The 25,843-nt window shown below is 48.6% G+C and overlaps 12 protein-coding genes across 12 annotated transcripts; 6 read left to right on the top strand and 6 right to left on the bottom strand.

Annotated features, from left to right (window-relative positions):
- Window positions 1-860: 860 nt before the first annotated feature.
- N7471_006025 (rho GDP-dissociation inhibitor) lies at window positions 861-1,612 on the top strand (the record flags this gene model as incomplete). Its single annotated transcript, XM_057278744.1, has 3 exons — window positions 861-954; window positions 1,039-1,410; window positions 1,482-1,612. 3 exons carry the CDS (start codon window positions 861-863, stop codon window positions 1,610-1,612), a joined length of 597 nt encoding a protein of 198 aa, XP_057138354.1.
- A 342-nt stretch (window positions 1,613-1,954) lies between these two features.
- N7471_006024 (serine/threonine-protein phosphatase) lies at window positions 1,955-3,105 on the bottom strand (the record flags this gene model as incomplete). The annotated part of the gene is made up of 3 exons (XM_057278743.1): window positions 1,955-2,676; window positions 2,787-3,020; window positions 3,090-3,105. The coding sequence occupies 3 exons, from the start codon at window positions 3,103-3,105 to the stop codon at window positions 1,955-1,957; spliced, it is 972 nt and encodes a 323-aa protein (XP_057138353.1).
- Window positions 3,106-4,499: 1,394 nt separating this feature from the next.
- On the bottom strand, window positions 4,500-5,744 carry N7471_006023 (metal-dependent hydrolase family protein; the record flags this gene model as incomplete). The annotated part of the gene is made up of 2 exons (XM_057278742.1): window positions 4,500-4,910; window positions 4,959-5,744. 2 exons carry the CDS (start codon window positions 5,742-5,744, stop codon window positions 4,500-4,502), a joined length of 1,197 nt encoding a protein of 398 aa, XP_057138352.1.
- Window positions 5,745-7,877: 2,133 nt separating this feature from the next.
- Window positions 7,878-10,540, bottom strand: N7471_006022 (AP-3 complex subunit beta; the record flags this gene model as incomplete). The annotated part of the gene is made up of 3 exons (XM_057278741.1): window positions 7,878-10,211; window positions 10,274-10,431; window positions 10,501-10,540. 3 exons carry the CDS (start codon window positions 10,538-10,540, stop codon window positions 7,878-7,880), a joined length of 2,532 nt encoding a protein of 843 aa, XP_057138351.1.
- A 273-nt stretch (window positions 10,541-10,813) lies between these two features.
- On the top strand, window positions 10,814-11,455 carry N7471_006021 (uncharacterized protein; the record flags this gene model as incomplete). Its single annotated transcript, XM_057278740.1, has 1 exon — window positions 10,814-11,455. The coding sequence occupies one exon, from the start codon at window positions 10,814-10,816 to the stop codon at window positions 11,453-11,455; it is 642 nt and encodes a 213-aa protein (XP_057138350.1).
- A 146-nt stretch (window positions 11,456-11,601) lies between these two features.
- nuf2 (kinetochore-associated Ndc80 complex subunit NUF2) lies at window positions 11,602-13,178 on the bottom strand (the record flags this gene model as incomplete). Its single annotated transcript, XM_057278739.1, has 4 exons — window positions 11,602-11,715; window positions 11,770-12,684; window positions 12,749-13,009; window positions 13,059-13,178. The coding sequence occupies 4 exons, from the start codon at window positions 13,176-13,178 to the stop codon at window positions 11,602-11,604; spliced, it is 1,410 nt and encodes a 469-aa protein (XP_057138349.1).
- Window positions 13,179-13,405: 227 nt separating this feature from the next.
- Window positions 13,406-14,520, top strand: N7471_006019 (translation initiation factor eIF2B subunit alpha; the record flags this gene model as incomplete). The annotated part of the gene is made up of 2 exons (XM_057278738.1): window positions 13,406-13,455; window positions 13,509-14,520. 2 exons carry the CDS (start codon window positions 13,406-13,408, stop codon window positions 14,518-14,520), a joined length of 1,062 nt encoding a protein of 353 aa, XP_057138348.1.
- Window positions 14,521-16,932: 2,412 nt separating this feature from the next.
- On the top strand, window positions 16,933-17,142 carry N7471_006018 (uncharacterized protein; the record flags this gene model as incomplete). The annotated part of the gene is made up of 1 exon (XM_057278737.1): window positions 16,933-17,142. One exon carries the CDS (start codon window positions 16,933-16,935, stop codon window positions 17,140-17,142), a length of 210 nt encoding a protein of 69 aa, XP_057138347.1.
- A 2,390-nt stretch (window positions 17,143-19,532) lies between these two features.
- N7471_006017 (uncharacterized protein) lies at window positions 19,533-21,809 on the top strand (the record flags this gene model as incomplete). The annotated part of the gene is made up of 1 exon (XM_057278736.1): window positions 19,533-21,809. The coding sequence occupies one exon, from the start codon at window positions 19,533-19,535 to the stop codon at window positions 21,807-21,809; it is 2,277 nt and encodes a 758-aa protein (XP_057138346.1).
- A 1,001-nt stretch (window positions 21,810-22,810) lies between these two features.
- Window positions 22,811-23,203, bottom strand: N7471_006016 (uncharacterized protein; the record flags this gene model as incomplete). The annotated part of the gene is made up of 1 exon (XM_057278735.1): window positions 22,811-23,203. One exon carries the CDS (start codon window positions 23,201-23,203, stop codon window positions 22,811-22,813), a length of 393 nt encoding a protein of 130 aa, XP_057138345.1.
- Window positions 23,204-23,282: 79 nt separating this feature from the next.
- N7471_006015 (uncharacterized protein) lies at window positions 23,283-23,573 on the bottom strand (the record flags this gene model as incomplete). Its single annotated transcript, XM_057278734.1, has 1 exon — window positions 23,283-23,573. One exon carries the CDS (start codon window positions 23,571-23,573, stop codon window positions 23,283-23,285), a length of 291 nt encoding a protein of 96 aa, XP_057138344.1.
- Window positions 23,574-24,487: 914 nt separating this feature from the next.
- N7471_006014 (thioredoxin family protein) lies at window positions 24,488-25,292 on the top strand (the record flags this gene model as incomplete). The annotated part of the gene is made up of 3 exons (XM_057278733.1): window positions 24,488-24,490; window positions 24,703-24,869; window positions 24,995-25,292. The coding sequence occupies 3 exons, from the start codon at window positions 24,488-24,490 to the stop codon at window positions 25,290-25,292; spliced, it is 468 nt and encodes a 155-aa protein (XP_057138343.1).
- Between the last annotated feature and the right edge of the window lie 551 nt (window positions 25,293-25,843).

Here is a 25,843-nt window from a genome sequence, read left to right as displayed (position 1 = left end):
TTATGTTGATACACCGTATATTGTATACCCCAATGTATTTTATTTGTTGGCCCCGTGACCTTTACATTCCGGTCCAACACTTTCCTCCTTTGGGACTTGATCTTCATCTACTACCGCACAGAGAGACAGAATCCAGTCTGTGTCTTTGTGTACTATGTTTCTGGATACTTGCTCTTCTATGTCTATGCGAGTGTGGCTATATGTAATGCCTCCATACCGCATTGAATTTCTTATAAAAGTCCTTCCTGTTCCACATGGAGTACATGTAGGTATATATATTGAAAATATATAACTAGTTATAGCAGCATACATACCTTGTTACATACATCAATGATGTATGTAGACTTTATACCTTTTGTAAGCTGCAATAAAACCTACAAACTATATGTCCCAACGTGGGCAACTACAATATATGTTGTACAACATACGTACCCTCTACCTAATTGCATGATCGTCAGCCCCCACACCCGGAATTGGGGCATAGTTGGGGTCTATATACTCAGTGTAGGACCATTCCAATTCTCCCTACAATCTACACATTGCCAGTAGAAAACACAACTTACTCCATACAATTTAGGCAATGTAAACACCGGTCAATATAACCGTGCAGGATCAACGGTGCGTGAACGTGCGTACAGAAGTGGGAATCCGAATAGCCTCGCCCCTCTCCCACCGCCTTTCCACCCCCACCAAGGTCTCAGGAGACGCTTCGAGCTTTAGCCCATTTTATTTTTCTTTATCGTTTCGAGTTTCGAACTTGTTTCTTCTTTTCCCTCACTGTCCAAATCCCCCCTTTTTCTCGACATCACTTTCCCGAACTCCAATCCTTGGTTCCGTCCCGCCTTCTAAATCAGTAAACAATGGCCGACCACCACGATGACGAGCTCGCTTCCACCACCACCGAGGGTTTCAAGGTCGGAGAGAAGAAGACCCTCGATGAGTACAACCAGCTCGGTATGCTGATCCAATTACAATTCATTGGCAATATCTAGCCCTCGGTGATTTCCCAGCTAACCGTCTTTATCTCCCCCGCAATAGACAAGGACGATGAAGCTATGAACCGCTGGAAGGCCTCTTTGGGTCTCAACTCTGGTGATCCCATTGCCGATCCCAACGACCCTCGCAAGTGTATCATCAAGTCCCTGGCTCTGCAAGTCGACGGGCGTGAGGATGTTGTTATCGACCTGTCCTCCCCGGGCTCTGTTGACAGCCTTAAGGATAAGCCTTTCAAGATCAAGGAAGGCTCCAAGTTCCACATCAAGGTCACCTTCCAGGTCCACCATGAAGTCCTGAGTGGCCTCAAGTACCTGCAGGTCGTCAAGCGTAAGGGAATCCGTGTCAGCAAGGACGAGGAGATGTTGGGCAGCTACGCACCCAACACTACCTCCAAGGTTGACTACTCCAAGCAATGTGAGTATTCAAACCTGGCTTCTGTTTCCCAGTTTTCAAATCTAGCTTTTATTAACACCATCCCTTTCTAGTCAACGAGGAGGAGGCCCCGTCTGGCATGATCGCCCGTGGCCACTACAACGCTGTCTCCAAGTTCATCGATGATGACCAGCACACTCACCTGCTGTTCGAGTGGTCCTTTGACATTGCCAAGGACTGGTAAACATGGGTTGAGAGCGCTATCTCGTTAAGTTATTGAGCGGCCGTTTGTTTTCAAAGCGTGATGAGTTTCTTTCTTTGACAAAACTGTTAGAGATGCGTCCCACTGGGCTGATGCTTTGGATCCCAGTTTTATTGTTTATGCGTCATACTAAGCCTCACTTATTGGTGTATGATATTTTTATTTCAAATGCCAATAGCACATTTAGCTGTTTGTGAATGCACAGCTTTATCCCGAACTCCTGTCTAGTGCGGGGGGTAAAAAAAGGAAATTGAAATACATGAACATTAACATCAAACAAAACATTAACAGTAACCAATGGGTATCATGAGAAAATTCAGAGATTCACAAGAAGTAGTCGACCATTGGACTAGAGCCATCCTTGATCTGCTGCTGCTGCTGACCCAGCTGTTCAAGGCGATGGGCATCATTTTCAGGTGCAGCATCAAAAATATTGAAAAAGCGCTCGCCAGTGTCGCTCACTTCGAGCACACTAGCCAGATTTCCACAACGGTAGCAGTAGTTGGGTGCACTCCAAACCGTGCTCAGGCGATCATCGTAAAGAACCTGGTAGCCTTCTTGGCAGAGTTGGTGTGCACGCAGGATATGGGACATGCTGTTCACCTCTAGGAACTTCCGCACAACCTGTGCTCCAAAAGTGTATCCAGCGCCACGGGGTGAAAGTGAGAATTCATCGCGTTCTGTATCGGGGTCGGACCAGACCAGATCCGCCATAGGGCCTTCATGTGGAATTTCGCGGAAACGGTCGATAATCTTAATTTGGTCAATCGAATGGATAGAAGGTGACAAGCCACCATGAACACAAAATATCTCATCATTAATCACAACGCTTAGTGTCAAAAAGTCGAACATGTCGGTGAAGTAATGCCAGACATTGGCGTTGCCATATTTGCGGGCACACTCGGTATAGAAGCCGTATGATTGAGTGACTCCACGCGACTCGTGGTTACCGCGGATAAGGTGCACTCGTTGGGGGTATCGTAGTTTGAGACACACGAGGAGTGAGATGGTCTCCACACTAAATAGGCCGCGGTCGACATAATCGCCTGTCGATTCTCTTATCAGCAACACTTCACACCAAAAGCGGGCAACAAATATGTTCGAGGCTGAGGCCTGCTTTCATTCCCGAACAGAGCATTCTCCGGGTGTGACCAACCAAGGAATAAGTAATTTGTATCCGGGCAGAAGCCGCCGATCTTGAAGATCTCGATCATATCGAAAAATTGACCATGGATATCGCCGACCACAGTGACCGGAGCAGCAATATGTACCACATTGCTTTCCTTCATCAAAAGTTCCTTCGCCTTGAGACAGATCGCCTCGATCACCGAATCCGCGAGCAGCTCTTTTCGGTAGAGCCGGGCGATGCACTCATCGAGGTCGATATTCGCTATGACGCGACAGGTTAGCATAACCGCGGAGATAACCATATCATGGAACCAAAAAACCATGCACATACTCGGTAGACCAGGCATTGTGGCGAGATGCAGATATAGTGACTTCAAGACAAACGAGCGACAATGACTCCTTCTGGAAATTGTACTTCTTATTAAATGTTGGAGAGCTCCCTGTACTTGGTTTCTGGGTCAAGGTAGATGAGTGTAGAGAGGTAAAGGAAAGTAATATTCGAGTGGACGGAGGACGAGGTCGAGATGGAAGGTTAGAAGGGCGACAATAAAAGAGATGGGTGCGTCAATCTAGCAGCAAGCATCCTGAGTGCAGCCGATCCTCGTTTCCAGTGCGGAGGGAAGGCTCTGGAATTAAAGATCGAGGCGACATCAGGGCCGAACTGCGGGATGAGTTCAGGCACTTGAGCGCGGTTATATCCACACCGCCTTTGTTCTCGACGCCTGAATTGTAAGGCCACAAATGGCCAATTGGCCAACTGACTAGTTAGTTACTACTATACGATGTACTACGCACTCGCCACACGATGGAGAATGGTCAGTGCACAATAATTCTATAACCTATCTGATTCGGACCTTGACTAGGATGACGAGCATATTAATGCCCGGATTCTAACTCTGGGCCAGAATCCTCTATAGACTCTCCCGAGTTGCCTGCCCCCAATTCACAGCACTTTTGCAAGACAACATTGGCGCCCAAGACATCATATTCTCCCCAATGAAGGATCCAGTACAGCAAGATCGGACATCTGCTTCCGAAAATAATCTTGGATTGCCGATATTTAATTGGCTCCCTCCAACTGAGGATGTTATTCCTTTACTAAAACCCTATCTTGACTTTGTTGACACAGTCTTACCCATTTACCATTAAGAAGTGTGCATGCGTTGGGTGCTTTCTGTATGCGGCCGAATAATATATCCCAGCTCACAGCTTGTAGCAAATACTAAGGCCATGCTAGCAATCGCTCAAATATCAAGACTTCCAACACCTGCCAGAACCACACGGAGACTGGATCAGAATTGAGGTATTTTTTTTTTGAACGACAAGCGCGCTGCTGCCAAAACTCATGGTGAGTGACCCCAGCTCGGATTCCATAGGCATAAGTGCAACGAAGATATCAATTCAGATTGGACAGAGTAAGGAAAATGTGTAATGTGTGCTGCTTATATCCTTGATACGAGGTGTGTACTATAGTGCGTTTCTCTAGATGGGTATTTACCGCCTGTCTTTGTGCCAATATCTTCGGGCTTCACTCCTTGACTTGCACGGTGAAGGGCATGAAAGTATCAAAACAATGCGACCCACGTCATATTTTCAAGTAACCATGGAAAAATGGTATATTCTTTTTAGAGTTGGGCGGAGTTCGGGAAGTGCCCCGCCCCGATACCGAACGGGATTAGCCCTACTTTCACAGGTCTTTAGTATCATTGATATAACTGAAAAATACTGTTCCCTTAGAACCTCAAAGATCTACCTTGATTTTGTCCCACCGTGAAGTGGCAACCCTCCCATCCTTGATCACAGCTAGAAGGTGCTCCTCCACTCGATCCAGAATGGTGATATCCTTCAACGGATTTTCCTGCATAACAAGACGAGCGGCATTGACAGTAGCACTGCGCAGAATCTGCAATGGAGTCAAAACCGAACTGCGCACCGAAAACTCCTTGCTCTGGGCAAAATGCATCGGACCAAGAAGATCAGTCCCAAAGCAGACGGTGACACCCGCATCGACAGCCATCTTCATTGTCTCCAATCCCTTCTCAAGAACCTCCTCATTCTTAGCAGCGCCATCAGCAGGCAGGAAATTCATCTGCTTAGACATGACATGTGTAATGAGCGTCGGAGTCAAGAAAACATCCATCTCAGCCATCATCTATGCCGTCTCAAGATCAATAAGATTCCCATGCTCGATACCGCGCACGCCGAGCTTGATAGCCTGCTGAATCGCCCGCGGTGTGTAACTATGACTCGTGACATATGTGCCCGCGTTCCGCGCAACAGTGACTATAGCCCTAATCTCCTCATCCGAAAACTGTACATGCTCAACCCGGTCCGTAGGGCTGGCAACACCACCGCCACCCATGATCTTGATAAAGTCCGCTCCCTGACGCAGCTCCTCGCGTGCATATCTATAGCACTCCGCTGGGCTGTCAATAATCCTGCTAATTCCGGAGATGGAGCCGCCGCAGCAGAGCTGGGTGTCGTGGGACCCACGCAAGTCGCCGTGTCCGCCGGTTTGGGAGAGTGCATGTCCAGCGATGAAGAGACGAGGGCCTGGGATCACACCTTCCTCGACGGCTTCCTTGATCGCGAGACTTGCGCCGCCACAGTCGCGGATTGAGGTGAAGCCGCGGTCTAGCATGGATTTGAGCACGTATGGCTGCCGCAGAAGACTAATTTGCTCGGTCATGTCTTTGTAGGCTCGTAGATCGGCTTCGCCGGGAACTACTGCGACGTGGACATGGCAGTCGATCAAACCCGGACACAAGTATTTTCCGCTCAGGTCGATCACATTTTCTTCTTGGAGATTATCTGTGGCGGTAATTGAACCGTCTGTGAAGATTTGAATGATCTTGTCTTCTGAGATTCGGACTGTAGTATTTGGGAACAATTTGCCCTCGGCTGGGTCAACAATGGTTGCATTCACAAAGACCAAGTTTCTTTGAGGGTTGAGCTTCCAGGGTTTGATAACTCGCGACATATCCATGTTGGTTTATTTGACAAAATTTTGTACGAAAGCCATACATATCCGACTAGGCAACCGTATCCCTCAGGTAGGTATGGTAGCAGTGCAGGAAAAAGTAATGAGAGCACAGATCTCAGCTTACTAGCAGTCCGGGGAGTCCGGGGAGACCGGATCTTTGTATAGAACCCACGTTCCGGCTTGGCTGTTTTAATATTAACTGGTTCTGGGCTAAACTCATTGCATTCTTTGTTATTTACTTCCCCCGCATTGGAGTTGGCTGATCTAGCCGATCCAACCAGTTAAAATCAGCAGAGGCCAAGGATAACATGAAGCAATTGGCTCCGACAATCAAGCTCACTACTTAGATAGCCGCTGCTTGGCGTTCTGATTATTCTCCCTGCGTTGTTAACGGAAGACTCTTTCTTTGCCTAGATAAGTCGAGGTTGATGCACCGCACTCGCTGCGCAATTATAGAACCACGGCAAGTTGGTATACAGATGACTATATACTATAGCTTGCTGGTTCTATGATCAGCAAGGGAGTGAAATTCATCAACCTCAACCTGTCTGGGTAACAATCTAGCGCTGCCCATCGCTAAAGTGCCTTGTGGTAGGACCATCTCAACGCGCTCGTTCGAGCTTGATGCCCGGAGCGGACATCGCTTGCAATTACGCTGGATGATTGGTCAGGAGCTGGACTCCCGTCGCTAAAGCAATCCGACAGATGCAAAGGGGTAGGAATGTAAGTTAGCAACCAGGAGTGGGATATTGTGCACGACCTCTGATATTGAAACTGTGGCATCAAAGTGAAATATATTTGGCAGATGGGATATGAGACACGGGTAAAGGATCATGGCGGTCAACGGAGATTGCCTCTGATATTCTATGGTAGCCTGCATATCCAGGCCAGGCTAGGTCAGGCAGCCCTAATTGATTCTGGGCTGTTTGTATTGGTACTGGACCCAACGGCATAATGCATAATGTACAACGCGGCTCTCTGCTTCTCAACAAAATATGTGAGAGGTCTAGCTAGCATTCCACGATGGAAGAGGGCTCACAGTGCTCATGAGGAGCTTAGTCACGCTCAAGTCGCCCAAGATGACCGCAGCGACCTCATAGCAGCGTTTGTTAGCAAAAGCAAGGAATTATCGCAGATGGAGCAACCAGTAGCCCATACCGGCAAATCTTCCTTAAAAAGCACCTTTATGGCAGGCAGTTCTCTCCTAACGATTTATGCATGACTGACCTAAAGCATTGGCATGGAGCTCCACTAACGACCCTCCAAAACTTTCGGCGAACCTGATGCTCGACCATCTGGGGAGATTCAGTTTCGTATGGCCAACAGACGTCTCCTGGGAGTCGTTTGGCTTCAAGTGTTGTATAAGCTGAGAGCACGTCAAACTTGGGATAATGACTGGATGTCTCGTCAGCAAATGATCTCTCCTTTATGTGGGTGGTGTCACCGGATCTGAAAGTGGCATGGGTCGAACTGGCATGTCAAGCTGACCTTATATAGTTTACCGATGATCTGCGTTGCTTCTTCAAGAAGGTCATACAGCTTTTTGAAGTAAATCTTCAAAGCATGGTCTTTCTGTCCAGTAAAATCTACTTATCAGCCCCTGGGATTCATTGGGGAATTGGCTGTTTCACGCGAGCTATCTATGCAAACGCGGTAGGCACATGTCAGGTAAATGCCAAAGGCTCGCTCCCGAATATCTGTTTAAGTCCAGGAGATATGCTGGTTTGTGCAGCCTGTTTGCTGGGCACGTCGACAGGCCCTTGATGAAATCTGGGCGTGGATGAGGAGGCATGGCAGCTTGACGCTAAGATTGTGAGAATATGAGGGGATGAAGCTGCCAATGATAAATGATCAGAGTAGATATGGGCGGAGTAGGCAGATGGTTGCAAGAGACAAAAGAGTGAAAGTGAAAGAGAAGACAGGCGGTCCAGGCTTCTACAGAAACCGGGGAAGTGCGGTTGCCCTATGTAAGCACCATGGGACCAAGTCTGTTCAATAACCCTCTAAGTGAACTATGCCATGTATCAAAATTACTCCAGAAACATCATTCAAATTTGTTTTCTCGAATTTTAAATATACCCAAAAGGTTGTCCAATCAAGCCAGCATCTATACATGTGGCTATCATTCGAACAAGTTTAACGAAGCAACTTCTGTGCCTCTTTATGAACAGCTTCGGTTTCAGAATCAGTCTCTTCTTCGGAGCCATCATCTTCCTCCTCCGAGCCAGACTCTTCTTCCGAGTCCGTCTCCTCTTCCTCCGAATCAGTTTCTCCTTCCTCAGAGTCCGTTTCAGACTCTGTCTCGGTTTCCTCTTCCTCTTCTTGTAGCCACTGATCAAGAGTCTTCTTCCCAGCCGGGTCCAAAGGCAAAGCCGGACCGTTCCGGTTCCGGCTTGAAACAGATGTGGGTTGGTGTTCACGAAGTGCTTTATCAAGGCGGTCACCTGCAGTCATGGAGGTGGTGTTGCCCGATGTGTCTGGTTTCACATCTTCGGTGCGGAGCTTGGGATCGGGTTCTTGGCCTGACTCAACCCAGTCCGGGAGATTCGTGTAGCCTCGGAGTCCGTGGTAACCAGCGTCGGGGCCAACGACAAGAGTGGCGGAGCCGATGAGCAGGTCCTTGCGCGTCTCGGATGGGCTGGGGGCGTGGGGTACTGGTTTTGGTGCCAGGAGAAGGAGATTGGCAAGTTGGGTGGAAGACGGCGTTTCCAAGAGGCTCTTGTATAGACGTGCCCGATCACGTAGGTCGTAGGAAGTGTCGTAGCGTGCGAGTAGGAGGACATACCGCCATAATAACGTAATACGGTCCTCGGTCGCTTCTTCTGTTTCCTTCGCTTCAGCGCCGTCATTTTCTTGACGGTTCTCCTCTCCCTGGTCAGTTCGCTCGGCATCTTGCGGTTCCTCGTTCCCATTGTCAGTCCATTCGTTGTGGAACTCTTGCTGGGATTTGGCGGGGACTTTGGGGAATGATAGCGGTGGAAGTTGTTCCGGCTGTTCCTCTGGTGGATTCTGCAGGAGATGGTGTAAATACACCTTAGCACCGAGAAGAACAGTCTGTTGTTTGACAATTTCCATCTCGTCTGCGAATCCTTTGATCAAGATACGGAGGACATCAGGCGCAATATTGTTCTCTGGGTCAATTCCAGCGAACTCGCCAACCAGCCAGATAATGGTGGCTCGTGCGTCTGGGTGGGTTGTTGAACCTAGGTGCTTGACGAGCTGGAGAACAGTATTTTTATGTGAGGCTGGATCTTGTTGTATCAAGTGACGAATGACAGTCAGTGACTCTGACACGAGGTTTCCGTCTGAACTAGATATCTGGCCGAGAAGAATCCGTAGGCACATGCCTGCGGTACTTGTGTCCCCTTGCGCACAACGCCCAATGGCTCGTACACTCTCCCGTACCAGCTCAGGATCTGCACCTTTAGAGAAGTGCTCTAGTTCGCTGATGATGACCCCCTTCCAGTGTTTTCCGCAATGCGGGAACAGGATGGTTAGCACCTCCAGTTTGAGGCGCCAGATATGTGGCGGGTCGTTAGCGTGGACAAGGAAATGGGCAGTATATTTGGCGAAAGGCTTTGGAACCCTTAGAGCAACAGCAACAATGTTGTACAGAGCGATGAGTTGCATATCCTGCGGGGTTCGTAAAAGAGCCACAAGGGGGCCAACTGCTGACACAATATATTCTGATGGAGCAAGGTAAAGGAAGCAACGGACAACGCTGACAATGACGGCAGAGTTTCGGCTCTGCAGTAGAACCTTGCAGGCTCGGAGTAGAAGCTCAAGATCAGGGTCCATTACCGGAACTTCGTACTCTTCAACATCATTCTGGTTCTCCTGTTGCTGCTTTTCATCGTCATAGAATGCCTCCGGGGCTGTGCGCTTAACCTTCTGAGTTCGTTGAGGGAAACATCTTCGTGCATAAAATGTCAACAGTCGCAATGTTGCTAGCTGACCCCATTCGTCCATATCAACCAGCTTCTTGACTAAGCTGCGATAGTTCTTGTGGATTAGGTCAATCTCATCCGGACACAGATCCAAGAATGCCGCGACTGCGGGGCCAACGACGAAGTATTGAGAATCACCCAAAAGTATCTCAAGATACCCCATCAGCTGTGGCAGCGTGTTGGGGTCTAGACGATAACATTTTGGAATAGCCAAAGCGGCCGCCTTGCGCACGTGTGGACTCATATCCCCACATCCTCTCTTGATGGCCAGGGACACAATTTGGCTGATCACCGGAACCCGGATTCCGGACATAGTCCGAAGCGCCATTGTTCGAACCTGTGGGCTTGAATCGGTCAGCGATTTCTGGATCGCGTTGATGGACAGTAGTGCCAGATCCGGCTCCGCCTCCGCATGATGGACCAAGTAGATGTAAACCAATTTCTTGACTTCGAGGTTGGCGCTGGCAACATTCTTGACAACTGCCGAAAAGAAAGTAAGGGAGGGTTCGGACCGGTACATCAACTATAACAACAAATTAAGTTAGCCATTGCATTTTCCATAGTTCTTGTTCACGGTCCCCGTACCGAGATGACCCTCCGCATTCCATCCAGGACTTCCCGCTCATGGCGACTGTCAAGGAGCTTCTTGATATGCTCAGGGCTGTATGTTCGCGAAGTATAGTCGGTGCTTGAGGTACGATTGATAGTAGCGGACTGGGCAGCCTCTAATGTGAGCTCTCGAGCTATGCGCACAGTGACATTCCACAGTCAGTTCAGGCCAAAAGAGCGGATTGCAACCCGACCCGACATACCTGTTTCTAGCATCGAGGATATCCTAGAAATTGTTTCCATTTTGGGTGAGTCGAAGGAAATGGGTGAGAGGTGAGGGGAGGAAAGGCGGAGCAGCTCCGCGGAAGTAAAGTGGATGATGCCGCGACACTTCGCCCGCCTTCGATCTGCAACGTCTGCAACATTCTACTATTTACACCCCCTTTGACTCAAGATCTACGACCACCATGGGCTTTTGTGGTTGACGGATTATGAGTTGAAGACAAAATGATTCGTTTCTTGCTGATGATCTCGGAGGGGCAATAAGTGGGAGCTACAACACAGCTACCTGACGCAATGGATCCAACATGCACGATCGCTCACTGCGATTTGGTGCCTGATCTCCTGCAGCAACTACTTCAAGGCAATTCAGATACTCATCTCATTGTCTGTGCAACCAGAGCTGAGTTCCTGGTGCAACTCACAGCAGCCATTCGCTCACAACGCGCTGATCCAGACACTGCCACGAGCCATGACTTGCTTACAAAAACTATCGGGCTGCTTGCAAGATCCAGCAAAATACGGCTGGCATTCTGCCCGAGTTTAGAGAGTCTTCGGGCATACCTTGCCATTTTAGGTCCTGCTGTTGGGGTGGCTACCGAGGACACATCGCTTTCCCATGACCGACAACTCCTTGCTGTGCTTGATATGATGGCTTTACATGTTACAACTTCAGAATTCTCGGCGCAGGGGCTTTCAAGGACACTTGCTTCTGTCGTTGAGGCTTCCTCAAGGGCGGGGATGGATCTCCGACTTTATGAGTGCATGAATGCCCTGGACCCTTCGAGTGTCGTTCGGGGAAGAAAGCTATGGGATGTGAATGTTCCCTTACTGAATGGGTCAGTTCGAATGCGATCGGACCAAAGTACCTTGGGTGGACGGGGCGTCACTGTGAAACGGGTAGCCGAACGCTGGTTTGAATTTGACCAGAACCATTGAACTGGGAAAGACTGGAACACGCTTAATACTGAAATCAGACATGATATTGTAACATAATAAAACTCCTGGGAATGAATTTGTACTGTCCGGGTATCCTATAGCTGACCGCTGAACTCCTGTTTCGCACATAAATGACAACTGATTGATCATAGAGACTTCTCCATCTCTGTCATGTACAGCTTGATATGTGACTCTAGCTTTAGGTACTGGTCGTGGGCTGACTGAATCTCGGTTTCAATGTTCTCCTTCAAGTCAACCATCTGGAAGAGTGCGTTAGCAATGGTTCATCCCTTATGACACAGGGTAAAACATACCTTCTTCTCTGTCTGTTCAATGCGAATACGTCTCCGCTCCATATCGCGTTGCTTCTCCGCACGTTCCTCGCGGAGTTGTTTTTGAACATTGCGGAGTTCTTCCATGCGTGCCTGCGCAAGTTCGGCTTTCTCCTGTGCATTTTTCTGGAGTGCCTCGATACGCTCGACCCAACGGGCCAGTTGACGCTGCAAGAGCTTCTCGGTCTGCTCGACCTCGCGGACGCTGTTCCCCCTGTCCGAGATAGCCTCTGTAGTTCTAGCAGCACGAGACTCCTCTTCGTCCTCTTTTTGCATTTCAGCTGCAATGTCATCGAGCAATTTGACACATCCCTGCACATCGTTGGAAACCACGGTGAACGTATCCGATGAGGTCTGCAGTGCACGTGCCCGTCTCTCCATCGCATCAATGGAGGCTTTTTCGCGCATCAGATTTTCGGATAGTTCAGCCAGTGAAGACTGGAGGGTAGCCGGAGACTCGAGCACATAAGGTCGCAGTTTCTCCGCTTCTTGTCGAGAGCGGACCGTTCGTTCGGTCTTCTCTTCCAACTGCTGCTGCCGCCGAGCTCTTTCCGTTTTAACTCGATCAAGTGTTTCTGCGACTCGCGACTGCTCTCGACCCAGTTCCAATAGTCGCGCCTTGAGCGCATCGTTTCGGGAAACTTTCTCCCTCACATGTGCTTCGTTGGATTGGAGATCTTGTCGCATCTCCCTCAGCCTTAATTCCATCTCCTGGTTTTCCGCAAGAAGTTCATCAATGCGCGATTTCGTTTTCTCTGTCTTGTTGAAGTGCTCGTCGATCACAGGTGTCTGCGATTCGCGGAATCGAACAAAGTTGATCAAGTACGAGAATATTTTGACGAGTCGCTCATGCGTCGGTTTGGTCAGGTCGGTGAAGGTGAAGTCGTTGACACCGCACTATTTGGTACCAGAGGCATTAGCATACTCTTCAGGGTTTTTGTGGCGAGTGATGAGTAAATACCTCCGCCAATAGCTTCCGGAGCATCATGAAGAAACCCATGAGGTTGCGGGTGTCATTGGGAACTATATCAGGGTAGTCGCCGCATAGATCTTCTGCAGCTGCATGCATCGCGGGCTCCACAGTCTCCCGGGTCGTGTTCATGAGCAGTTCTGCGAACCATTCGAACACCATCTGGATTTGCTGGGCGTTTGGTTTAGCCAGGTCGGCGAGAGTAAACGGTATACCGATATCGTTGATGCATCCTGCGATCTCTTTGTCGGGCTATTTTATATTAGTATCAGACGCAAGCTCCGGCAAAAATCAAGCTCACCAGACGCATAAGGGCGTCATTCTCGTCCTCCTTCTTGCGACCTCGACCGTGCTGCTGGTTGCCTTGGAATTGCTGGCTCATACGGCTATTATACCCCATCGCAGTAGAGTTGCGCGACATGATAGTTTGGGAACCTGTCACCAGGCAAGGGGCTTATTGACAAAGTGGGTAGGCTAATTGTTGTTGATCGGGGTTGATTGTTTACTTGGAGACAATCCCGCACACCGCCCGATCGGGGTTAGTGCCTGGAGGGGCATTATGCAAACCAGGCAAACATAGAATTAATGACTCTTTCTCTTCCTACATTGCTTTGTTCTCAATCTCACACCTTCAACGCTCAAAAAAGCATGGCTTCTACCACTTTAGATGCGGCTGTGGCCGATACTAAACCATTCGAGTAAGTAAAATGCGCTCCGTCGAAGTCCTCGCATCTGCTCACCGTTCCTTCAGCATTGTCGCAACCTACAATGAGCTCCTCCGCTCCGATGCCGACCTTACCATGCCTATCGCGGCCATTGAAGCTCTGGTCCTTCTTCTCACACAGTCAGCCTCTTCAACAATATCAGAGACCTTGGATCTACTCGAAAAATCCACCGCTCACCTAAAACGATCCATTTCCAACCCTATCGGTCTTTCTGCCGGAACCGATCTTTTCCAACGATACCTGATTACCACACTACAGCGCCCTGGACAACTGGGCCCCGCGGGCGATTTCAAGGCCATCCGCACACATCTATTGTCGAATGGACGGCTGTTTATCCGACGCGCCAAGGAAAGCCGAGACAAAATCGCAGCATTCGGCCGTGGCTTCATTCGCGATGGCAGCACCATCCTCACAAACGGTGGCTCCCGAGCTGTCGCAGCGCTGTTGCAAAAAGCTGCAGATGAGGAGGGTGGCCCTTCTGCTGTGCGGTTCCGTGTTATCTACGTTCTGTCTTCGACTTCCCGGGATTGCAAGCACCCGAATGAAGAACCGGAGGGTATGGAAACAGTCCGTGCTCTGAGAGCAAAGGGTGTACCAGTTTCAACAATTCCCGAGTCCGCAGTGGCATATTCTCTCGGCAAGGCTGATATGGTTATCGTGGGTGCGGAGGGTGTGGTGGAGAATGGAGGCATTGTGTCTCGCATGGGAACCTACCAAATCGGTCTTCTCGCCAAAGCTATTGGGAAGCCATTCTACGTGGTAGCAGAGAGTCACAAGTTCGTTCGCTTGTACCCTCTTGGTCAGTACGACCTACCAATTGATCAACAAGTTCTTGAGTTCAAGTCCGAGGAGGACCTTGCAGAGGAGCGCAAGCAGCAGTCCTCCGTTGCTGACACAAACGGAGACACCCCAATCAAGCTACCCCTCTGTGACTCGGTTGATTTCACTCCCCCTCACCTGATCTCTGCACTGATCACCGATAGCGGTGTCTTGACGCCCAGTGCTGTCAGTGAGGAACTGATCAAGATCTGGTTCTGAAGAAAACACATGTCATAGCAGAGCCTTTTCTGCTGCGAATTTCCCAATTTCCCAAAAAGATTCATCAAGATGATATGGCGAGGAATAATTTAATGTGACACATGCATTTCATGCGGCCCTACCATGTGGAAGGATCATCTCAAGGGAACAAGACGGGATTGCCCCTCTTCACACGTCCAAATCCAATGTGGATATCTATCACATTATCTCCAGTATGCAGCAGAAACACATAAGCTGCAGGGACATGGGCAAATCACGCCCCTCTCTATTCCTGTCATCGAACACCTCGATATGGATGGACATGGATATGGAATTGCTTTCAATTGGGGGTGTTTCTTTCTTGACAAAAGGCTTGATCGAACGCAAAAAGTACTAAAAAAATGTGAATCTCAAGTCTTTTAAACAAAGTACAGAATTGTAGTCTCGTCTTCCATGGTATCAAACACCTTCATCAAAGTCATTCAGTCGTCATCATCAATAATCATCAAAGACTCTAGTGCCCCTTCGCAGTCTCACATGTTGAACATCATGTATGGAACCCATAGAAGGGTTTACCCTGTACATGAATGGGTTATTTGTCTAGGCCTCCTGGGCCTTAAGGTACCCCAGCCGTCATATCTCGTCACCTCTCAGTTCATCAAAATGATAAGTCGTAAGAATAGTCATAGATCATGAATCGTGATTGGTCATTCGACCCTCTCAAAAGAACTGCCCAACCCAGTTCACAGCCGAGCATGAAACGAATTGTTCATAAGGGAACAATTAGACCAAGGCAGCCATTTGTCTCCCAGCTCGCCTAGGTATCACACCATGGCAAAGAGCTCAGTTGGCAATGCAGTTGATGGGAACACCCCATTCCTGCGTTTGCATCGCAGCGAACGCATACAGCAACAAGTAACCAAGAGCCACGAATATCCACAGGGCTACCATTTTTGAAGGATTCCAATCAGAAAGTCGGTGAAGGCGAGTGTGATGTTTATGTGTGATGAAAAGGTATTCAAGGGTGTCAGGCGACCACGACGGGGTCAGGTAAATGATGCCAGCGTTTTGCTAGTGGAGTTATTCTCTCCAGTATGGTCTTTAAAGAGGTAAGAATTTGAAAGGTTGGGAATAAGATCAGGTTCTCTGTTAGAACACATGGGAAATGGAAAGACAGAGAGACTCTTCATTCAATGGGGTCTCATACTCTCCAGACATTTTAAACACAGCCAGACCGACACTTGACAGATTCTAGACATTTTGAATTTTTACCTGACACACCCACACACTTTCTTCCGGGTTCTTCCATCCAATACGAACGCGGGTTGGGTTGGCTATTCCGTCCATTAAGAATCCCTGTCGGGGCATGGGACTAGGTGCGGGGTTCTTGGGAGAAGATTATTACTTCACATGGTCTTTCTCCAGATATCGGAGGCCATAAAACAATAGTTCTAGATTTCTGTGTGTGGCATGCCGGGAATTTCCTGTTCGAGCCATAGATCGTCAGATCCATCACGGATGTTGGGCAAGAAGACGGGAGGAATTCGGGAATTTGGCCTATTCCGCCAAGTAGGATCCGGGGTATGATGGGTTTAAAATTATTTGGAGTCAACCAGTCCCATTAGTTGTGCACCTCGCATTTTTCAACCTTGGAAGTACATACATTATACTACCATGTAGTTTTGCGAATATCAAGCGAGTGATATAGAACTGCGCCCAAAGCATATCACGCGAGCCTGCGTGCATGCTTAATGAACTTAATCAACCTTGGAATACGAAGTATCGACAGGAAACTTGGAAGGAACCTCGAGCCATGTCGCAGTACAATGTATACTACAATGTCGTAGTTATGCGGTCTTGAATAGACCATTGCTCCATAGGTAAGACTATATATTTTGATCAAGGCCCTGAATCTTCAAACATAGATGGCTTACCATCAGACTCAGCATCACCATCGTGTCACTTGATATCGAGCGAAAAATAGGGTCTTAGCCGCCTTGGTCGCCTAGAACCCCTGGAACAACCGGAAGGTTCAAGTGGCCATATCAGGTGTTCGAGGCCGCAGCTGCATATTCACCAAACGCCCTGAACCCTGAATGTCTACAAGAAAAAGAATACCAAGTAACCTGTCTAAAGTCACTTGTCAACCTCGTAAAGATCAAAGATCAACAAAGACGAAAGTATCTCGTCATGCCCCACAAGATCCAACCCCGCTCTCCAGTCCCTAACCAAACGAGCATCAACCTCATCCCCAACCTAAAGCAGAGACAGGATTAAACGCCAAAAGCAATCTAGCCTCAAACAAACTATACCTGCATCCACGCGCGAAATTCCAACGGCCGTCTAACAGACACAGCCACCCCCGCTCCTCGCCTCAACGCCATACCACACGCGTTACCTACTTTGACAACACTCGTCTCAAAAAACAAAATCATGGATGCCCAATCGCCAACAACAGGCTCCCAACCTCACCAGAAGCTCCACCTAGGATCTGAGACCCAGGGTTCCGGTCCACGGTTTACATCCGATGTCCACGGCCACAGTGGCTGGTCTATCAGACGCCTTCTGAGCCGACGGGGGAGCCGCAACTACAGCGTCCTGGAGCGGGAGCCGAATCGGCTGAGGAAGCGCATGAGCAACTGAGTTTCTTTTACTCCGTATGGCTGGAGGGATTGTCTTAGTTGGCGGCGATTATACTTGTGCCGGTCCGCGCGAATCTGGTTAGTGTCAGGAGGAACGTGGTCGGGAGAACATCCATTCCAAGTCACCTTTGCTGTTGGATATCTCATCGAGTTTCGCCGTTTATTTCTCCCCGTGGTCACATGGAATGCGGGTCTGCATATTGTATTTTCGGCGTTTGGTTAGAATTTGGCGGGTAGGGGCATTTTTGGGAGGATTCTGTCTGTCTCAACTATCTTTTTTTGATTGATCTACATATGTAATCCCCATGTGTACTCCATATGTAAAGTGCAAGTCATTGGTTGCGATCTCCAGGGCTGGCTGAGTTGCCATAGCCGACTTCGGTATCTTGCGGTGGCGGTTGTCTTCGTGGCGAATTCTCAATGGCTTGAAGAGTCGCCACGATCCTTCATAGGTATTGACTAGGAGTGGGAATTATGTGTGGAATACAATGTTATTTCAAATTAAGAGCGCGATGTATAGAACCCTCTACACTGTACGGAGTAGAGAGTATAGGTGCTCCAGTTCTGAAGTATGAGATCGGGAATAAGTTCGGTTCATCGGATATCCCAAATGCTTATGAGCTTATGTTTTAGTGAAAACCAAAAAAATAAAATACAGGAATTTGATGGCGGCTGTCTGCTCCTTGCAGATTTTTTGTGGCTTGTCAAACCCCTGCCAAACCAGATTCTGGACGTTGTCTCTGAGCTGTTCTTGGCATCTAAGACCGAACAGCGTTCTCCGCTGTTAGAGAACGCTGTCAGATCAGACATAGGAAACTGAGGGGTCTACCGTTACGATCAAAATGCAGGAACCATGGTGGAACAATCTGAGACCGGAAGTGGAGTAGTATTTATGTTGTAAAGCCACGTTATGGGTTGAAAGGTACGGGCCTCGGGAGAATCTGTGGAACACAGGAGATAAGGATTGGAATTGTATGGAGTATTCCGTAGGTAGGGAATACAATATAGCAATGTAGAATATAGAATGGGTAATAGAGGCAAGGAGGGGCTCTAGACAACACCCTAGATCTAATCTGAACCACCTTGAATGGAAACCAAATAATAGCGCTGACACCTTGCAACCCGCTGGATTCTCAATGGGATATAATTAGCATCACGGTATTCCGTACTCCGTACGTCGTACTGATTTGCTAGACGCCCTTGAACATCAATGATATTGAATAGAACCAAGGCAGAAAGCGAGAGACAATATATAATACAACATAGGCATCGGAATTAGTATGTAGTAATAAATTGTAATCCTATAGAAGAAACTAAGACAACCCCATAAACGAAATTCGCCGATCATTTCCGTATTTAATGATGTGCACAATATATTTCCCCCTAGAATACTACTACATATTAGAATTTACACATAGTCCCTGCAGGTTCTCACAAATAGTTTGAAATGTGCAGAAACTTTTCAAAATCGACGATACCCATAGGCCCAAATGTGTAAAAGTGCGTAAGATCGACTCCATTCCCGCGTGTCAACCCAACGAAAGGCTACCAGACTCAGCCTGGGCTCCACCGGGCGTTTAAACGGTGGCTTGGCTTTCCCGCGTGAGAGGGCACGAGGGTGAACATGCATTGGACTTGGTTGTACAGGGTTAAGGCCAATATTATTCATTTCCGAGATGTATATGAGATCTATTATAAGTCATATTATACCCAATATTGTAAGAAGGCACCTCAATAATATACCAAAGGGATGTATATATTTATCACAGTGCGTCATTCTGGATCCCACAAGTGGATATCTTTCTTTCCCCACAGGTCAACTGCCAATTTCCAAAAGAAATCTAGACTCTGTGTGACGAGAGACTTTTTTTAACGAGATTCTACAACTTAGGGCCAAGGTACCAGGTACCCGTGCAACTGTACAAACAATAAACATAGAATGTATAGAATATGAATAGAATGTAATGTATAATATAAAATATAAAGTAAATAAAATAAAAAAGCAGATGCCAAGTCTTTTACTTATTTTTCAGGCAAAAACCAAAACAAGGCCCTTTTCTGATTTCCCTTTGGGCTTTCCTATTTTCTTTTTTCTGCTCTTCTGCTCTTCTGCCTTTTCAGTTTTCACTTCTTTTCTCCTTCCTCTCTTTCTCTCTCTCTCTCTCTCTCTCTCTCTCTCTCTCTTTTCCCCTCTTTCCCTCTAATACAACTCTCAACCTTTCAACTTCCTTTTCTATCCAGACTCTCGATGACGCTGTCATCACCCTGACTCCCAGTCACTTTCTTCAACTCTCCTTTCCACCCTCCATGAGTTCAGTCAAACTGTCGCGCCACAGAACTGATACCGATAACTGATCCCACTTGTCCCTGGGCTTGTGCCCCAAGAGCGCCATGGCGATATGGCCCTTTAATCGCAAGAGCAAGCGGCACACCATCCAAGTGACCGGTGCCGAAGCTGCTGATCTTCACGCCTCGTTTGCCGAACAGACGATCGAGCCCACATTGGGCCGCAAACCATCCAAACGCCAAAGCAACCGCACGTCACGAGCGGATGCTGCAGACAGCCGGCGCAGCTCGGCCCTTGTGCCGTCAAATCGACCTATCTCATCTCTAGACCGCCCTGCTTCCATTGCCGATCAATCACGGAACCCCCCGCCACGCGACCCTCCACTCTCGAGAACAGGTTCGCTGCTGAGGCGGAAACCAAGCCAAAATGCAAATGTCCCGAATAAGCTACGACGAAGGCTGAGCAAGCGCAAGGCAAACGAGATCATGCGTGAGCGTGAAATTCGTATGCTCTCCTCCACCCCCATCGATATCCCCCACCATCCGACTCCTGGCAGCAGAGATTATGCACTGGAAAATCGCCGTCGAAAGGCAAATGGCAGACGTGCCGACCGGTACATGTCTGACATCAGCCTCTCCATCCGTGACTCCGCCACATCCTCCACGTCTGACATCTCCGACCCATACACCTACAAGGTCAACGCTTTTGCTGCCTTGACCCCACGCCCCGTCGTCCGTTACGTCGAAGCCCCTCGCCTGCAGAACGCCAGAAGCAGTAACCCACCCGCTTCTAGCCGACAGGACAGAGAGAGACTTCAGGCTCTGACCATGTCTGACGATGAATTTTACTATTCCAAACGACGAGTAAATGAACTCGCTGATTCATTAGATGCTGGGGCTTTGAGAGAACTGCTGGATCGCGACCGTCGCCGCCGAGAGAAGAAGCAGGTCGACGACCAGGAAAGACTTCGGCGTAAGCTGCAGGAGAGGGCTGATGCTCAGCAGGCGGAGGAACAAAAAGTCCAGGCCGCCACCGAGCCCGAACCTGAACCCGAACCTGAACCCGAAATTGCTCAACCAGAGCCATCCATCGCTGAAGTCGCCGAACCCGAGGACCTTGTCCCGAACGAAGAGAACGAAGAGACCACCGCTTCTCAAGTTGATGAACCAACGGTTGTCGCACCGGAGAATGAATCGTGGTTGCTGAGAGCTTCTAAGAGCAATGAGAACACTGGACGCGAATCGCGTGAAAGCTCTCGCATATTTGGAAATATTGATGACAGTTCCATTCGTGAGCGGAGATTGGTTCAACGTCCTAGCTTCGCCCTTTCACATGACATTACCATGTCCCGGACTACTCTTTCCCCGTCTCATTCATCACTTCGCCATGGGCTCAATAGCCCATCTCAATCACAAATATGTGGGCCCAGCTCCACATCGGACATCTCTAGAGGAGTTGACTCAGAACGCCGACTTTCCGACACCAGCGGTCGCCGGGGGAATACCATTTCGTCCCTGTTCAGGCGTGGTTCTTCTCGTCTCAAGCGGACGTACAAAGAGCGATTCCACGACACGACCCCCGAAGTTTCCAACGCCTCTCATGAATCTTTCTACAAAATTCAGACCCAATCATCACCTCCTCCGCCCTCGATTATGCCCCCCAGAATTCTAATGCCCACTGGCACCGTGATGCGCTCTCAATCCAAGTTCACTGAACACTTTGGCGACGAACCTCTATCGCCTCCTGATTCCCGCCTACAGTCGCCAGATATCCCGGAGGAAGTTGTAGAGTCCTCTCGAGAGAGGGATGAGACTTTCTTGCGTGAACCAACACCTAGCCCCGGAGTGGACATCAAAAACCCGAACCGAGGCCATCATCGGTCGTGGGTTTCGGATAGTATGGACACCGAGGCAGATAACGTGCCACTTTCCCAATCTCTGGCTTCAATTGATTCTGAGGGGTCTTGGATGTCAGGCCAATTTTTCCGTCGGATGTCACAAAAGCCCAGCAGTCCTGTTCGATCGAATTTGAACTCATTTGGCCGAGACTCGGTGGAGGCCCCGGCAGATGACCCCGAAGAAGTTGAATCACTGAATGAATCCCACCGTCCTAGCAGCAATATCCTTGGCGAGCCAGAGCTCGAATCGGAAGCCACAGACAGCTCGGCAAGCAACCCCGCTGAAAGATGGCACAACGAAGTCGGCCGCCGCCCTGTTCTGGTGAACCCGGTGGTCCGTCCCAAGTCTACACAAGGAATGCTCAGAGGATTTCCTTCATTGACCCCCATCTCCGCCGAGGAAGATTACATTATGGAGGAGGCAACTCCTCCGGAACTACAGCGGATACCCAGCGCGAAAGCCGAAATTGGTTATGCCGAATAGACTGAGTGTTAGTGATCACCATCGCCATTTAACAGCAGTCAAACTGGATCTACCATTTACCATTACCTCCTTTATCTCTGTTTCATGGCGTGTCAGACGGGTATCACTGGCCCATCGACCATCGCCATGACTAAGAGGCAATCTGCCACTGGCGTCCTTTGACCCTTCCCTTTGTCACTTTCTTTTGTCACTTTCCTTTGTCAAAATATCCATCTGTGGGCCTTGGATTTACCCTCTGGCCATCTGTACGATTCTGATATCCCCCATCGTCCTGTATCCCATTATTGCCCCTGCGAGCTCGTTATGCTCATTCGATCTGTTGATACCCCCTTGTCGCCCCATGCTTTATCTTTACCATATGCATAAATTCTATTCTTTTCTATTCCTGTTGTTGAATACATAACCAAGCTGATAAATCCTTATTCCCTTCGAGTGCTTTTCTTCGTTGCACATAGTTGGCGGCTTCTTGCCCTTTTGATCCACTCTTCTTCCATTGCTGATATTGATAAGACATATTCTTTTGGGGATTTACTGATTTCAATTTGCGGATCAAGCAATGTTTATCTTACATTGAGATCTAGTCATGAGTATGGCATTGTTGAGGTTCTCATTGAATGTATCCAGTAAAGCCCAGCAGCCATTGCTGGCAACCTGTCGAGGTGGCTTTTTGTATTTCTAATGTCACGGTCTACAGTCTTCAGCTTTGATATCTTTCGCTGCTCCTACTTAGGAACATGTTCTACAGGTTACTGTATATGAGAGTTAAGGGACATTCTCAATGGCAACCGTACACCGGCGTCATGCTCTTCTGGGCCTCGTGCACAGGGATATCCGGGGTGCTCAGCTTCGCGTGGATAGCGATCTACAGCGAAGGCGGGTTCATCGCCTTTCCATTGCTGTACGGGTTCTTCTCGGGGGCATTGACCATATATTTAAGATCGTTCAGTAAAGTGGAGGACATGGACGACAATTACAGGCAAAGAAACAGTACACGAAAAGCATTACCAGCCGAACTCGGCATGCTTGCCCTCATCATCAACAATTTTCAAAAATAAATCTTTGTTATCCCCCCCAACAGCAGCACGCGCAATAACCTTACCACCCTGATCAGCATCCTTGTCGCCGTGGAATCCTCCAAACGCCGTCCGGCAGTACCCCGGCTCGACGAGAACAGTCGGGATATTTTCGTTTTGGAGGCTGATAGTGTCGACCGCTGCAAGCATATTGACGGCTGACTTGCTGCTGCGGTAAACGGGAACTTTGTACTTCCAGATATTATATGGAGAGCTTTCCGTAAGGGCGACGCCGAACATCCCTAGGCCGCTGGTGACAGTGACAATGCGGCGTTGAGGATATGTCGAGGCACGGATCAGCGGTAGGAAAGTATCGTTCATGACCGCGACACCGAAAACATTCGTTTCGAACACGGCGCGGAGGTTCTCGCGGAGAGTGGCATTGTCATTAGGAGAACGGTTAATACCGGCGTTGTTCACTAGAATGTCGAGATGGCCGAATTTTGTCCTTGATGATTGTAGCAGCGGCGAAGATGGACTCGTCGTCGTCTAACTCGATAACTATGGGGGTGAATTCTATAGGGTCCGAGCCTGTCTCGGATGCGATGACTTTGACGGCCTCGTCGGCCTTTGAGTGTGAGCGGGCGGCGGCGACAAGGTGGTATTTGTTCGCTCTAGCTAGCGTTTTGAGGGCTTCGTGGCCAAGGCCCTGGTTGGCGCCGGTGACGAGGATAACCGGCTTAGAAGTCATGATGGTGTGTAACTAGATAAATAGTGAAGCTTTCTCATTTGTTTGGTGTTGTTATGCTATCTATGGAGTAACTGCTGCGGTTTGATATACCTGGACACTGACATGTTTCCGGTGATAGTCGGGCTTAAGTCGCCGGACTTTAAGTGGACTTTTGCCAATGTCCGTACTCCAGTTGGAACTGGTAACATGGATGATTATCAGGGTGTTGTGCCCCGCATATTGGATATCTGAGATCGCCAGAGAATGAGAATGTGTGCCAATCGTAGGCAAGGCAGCCCACCCTTCAAGGTTCCGCCTTTGAAGATCAAACCAGTGGCGCCATTCACAAGTCCTTTGGACCTATCACCTTCCTTTCCTGACTAGCTTAGATATAAGCAATATAGATCATGAGATTATATAGGAGAATAGGAGGCTAAAGTAGTTAGAAGTTGACGTGACCGTGCAGCGAGTTCAAAGCCATTAGACATGCTAGACTGGACAGCGTAAATTGTGTTTCACTGTGTAACCTGGATAATCGTCCTTATTGCATTGTACCTTACATATCCAGTTGATAGGCTGTGCCCTTTGAGTACGAGAAGTATACTATGTAGGGATTTAGCCTATTTAGTCTATAGCGCTCTTGAAGTCGCTTCTAGTTTAACTTTAGAAGTGAGATATAAAGACTGAGTGCCTCTCCTTTCTTTTTAGATCCTAGTAAGCAAAACTCACCTAACAACTTGATAACCTGACGTGGATAGGTACATATGTAGTATGCCCAGGCTGGGAAATGCTGACAGTTCCAGACTCCATCTTATTCGTAAGCGACCCGAAGGTCGGGAGCACGTCATCCCCTGTCGGCTTCACCTCTCTTGGATCCCAACATTGATATCTACCAGTACAGGAAAATACAACGAAAAGTACTGACAAATCCCACAATGGTAAGTCTACATTGAAATCTTCCCCTTGGAAAGTCCCGGTCAAACCCCCAGCAAGCTCCAGAGACTTCCGGACCTCCAGACCCCCGGGGTCAGCTCCGATCCATTATTCAGCGCGTCTTACCTAATCGCCTCTGCTGGGAACGTCATGGCCCTATAAAAACCCAGCGCCCCTCACTCTACCCCTCCAATCGAAATACTTATATCCACTCCAGTTCAAGCCTTCAACCCTTCGTTCTACCCCCAGAACCATCTCCGGAGTTTCATCGCTACTCAATCGATCGACTTCCGTCCAGCGCACCGCTTTCCGACCCTTTTCTTCCACACCTATCCCGCGTTTCACGCCTTCTTCTCTCAAAATGGGTGTCACTCCTATCACCTCGTAAGTCCGACTTGACTCCCATACTCCCGCTTTCGCTTCTGTGTCTGGATCCTGGAAATATGTCCTACATATTCGTCCTGGTCATTTCGCAAACATTAAAGACCAAGCTAACACTCCTTCTCCAGCGTCGAGGAGTACAAGACCAAGGTCACTGATGCCACCGGCCCCGTCGTCGTCGACTTCCACGCCGTCTGGTGCGGTCCCTGCAAGGCCATCGCCCCTACCCTCGAGAAGCTCAGCGAGACCCACACCAACGTCCAGTTCTACAAGGTCGACGTTGATGACCTCTCCGAGGTTGCCGCTGCCAACGGTGTCTCTGCTATGCCTACCTTCCACTTCTACAACGGTGGCGAGCGCAAGCAGGAGGTCAAGGGTGCCAACCCCCCTGCCATCCAGGCTGGTCTCAAGGCTATCCTTGCATAGATTCGGAAATTGAGATTCGTGCTTGTTCATACCATTGATCTATGATCTTTTTTTTTTTTTTAGAGGAATGGGCGATCTAATTGAATACTGAATACATACCATTCCACAAATTTCTGTGTCTTCGCGGTGTAGATCTTCTCTTGCTTTCTTTATTTTGTCTATGGGGGTGTTTGGCTTTGCTTGGAAGTCACTGTGCTGTTTCTACGGTAAAAATAAGTAAATGAAGAAAAGAGTTACCCAGAGCTTTAGTTTTGAGTTAGAAAAAGAAAGTGTACATTCTGTACAAGTTCTGTCTACAGCTTGCATGCAGCCCGATCGACAGATTACCTGCATCAACCTGCAGTGAAATTCCCCACAGGTTCTCTCTAGAACGACCGTAGAACAATCGCAGAACAGCATTGATATCCAATTTGTTGATCACTTGGGTCCTACCACAGTAGTGTATGTTCCTTGCCATTTCAATATCGAACTCTAATTGATTCCACATTTTGACAATATGTATTTTCAATATCGTTAAAGGGAAGTTTGAGTGAGAGCATATCGGGGATGTA

The sequence above is a fragment of the Penicillium samsonianum genome, assembly GCF_028829775.1.
Source record: "Penicillium samsonianum strain IBT 33392 chromosome Unknown utg000003l_segment0_segment0, whole genome shotgun sequence".
In the NCBI taxonomy this organism is placed as follows: domain Eukaryota; kingdom Fungi; phylum Ascomycota; class Eurotiomycetes; order Eurotiales; family Aspergillaceae; genus Penicillium; species Penicillium samsonianum.
This window is presented reverse-complemented; position numbering and strand designations above follow the sequence as displayed.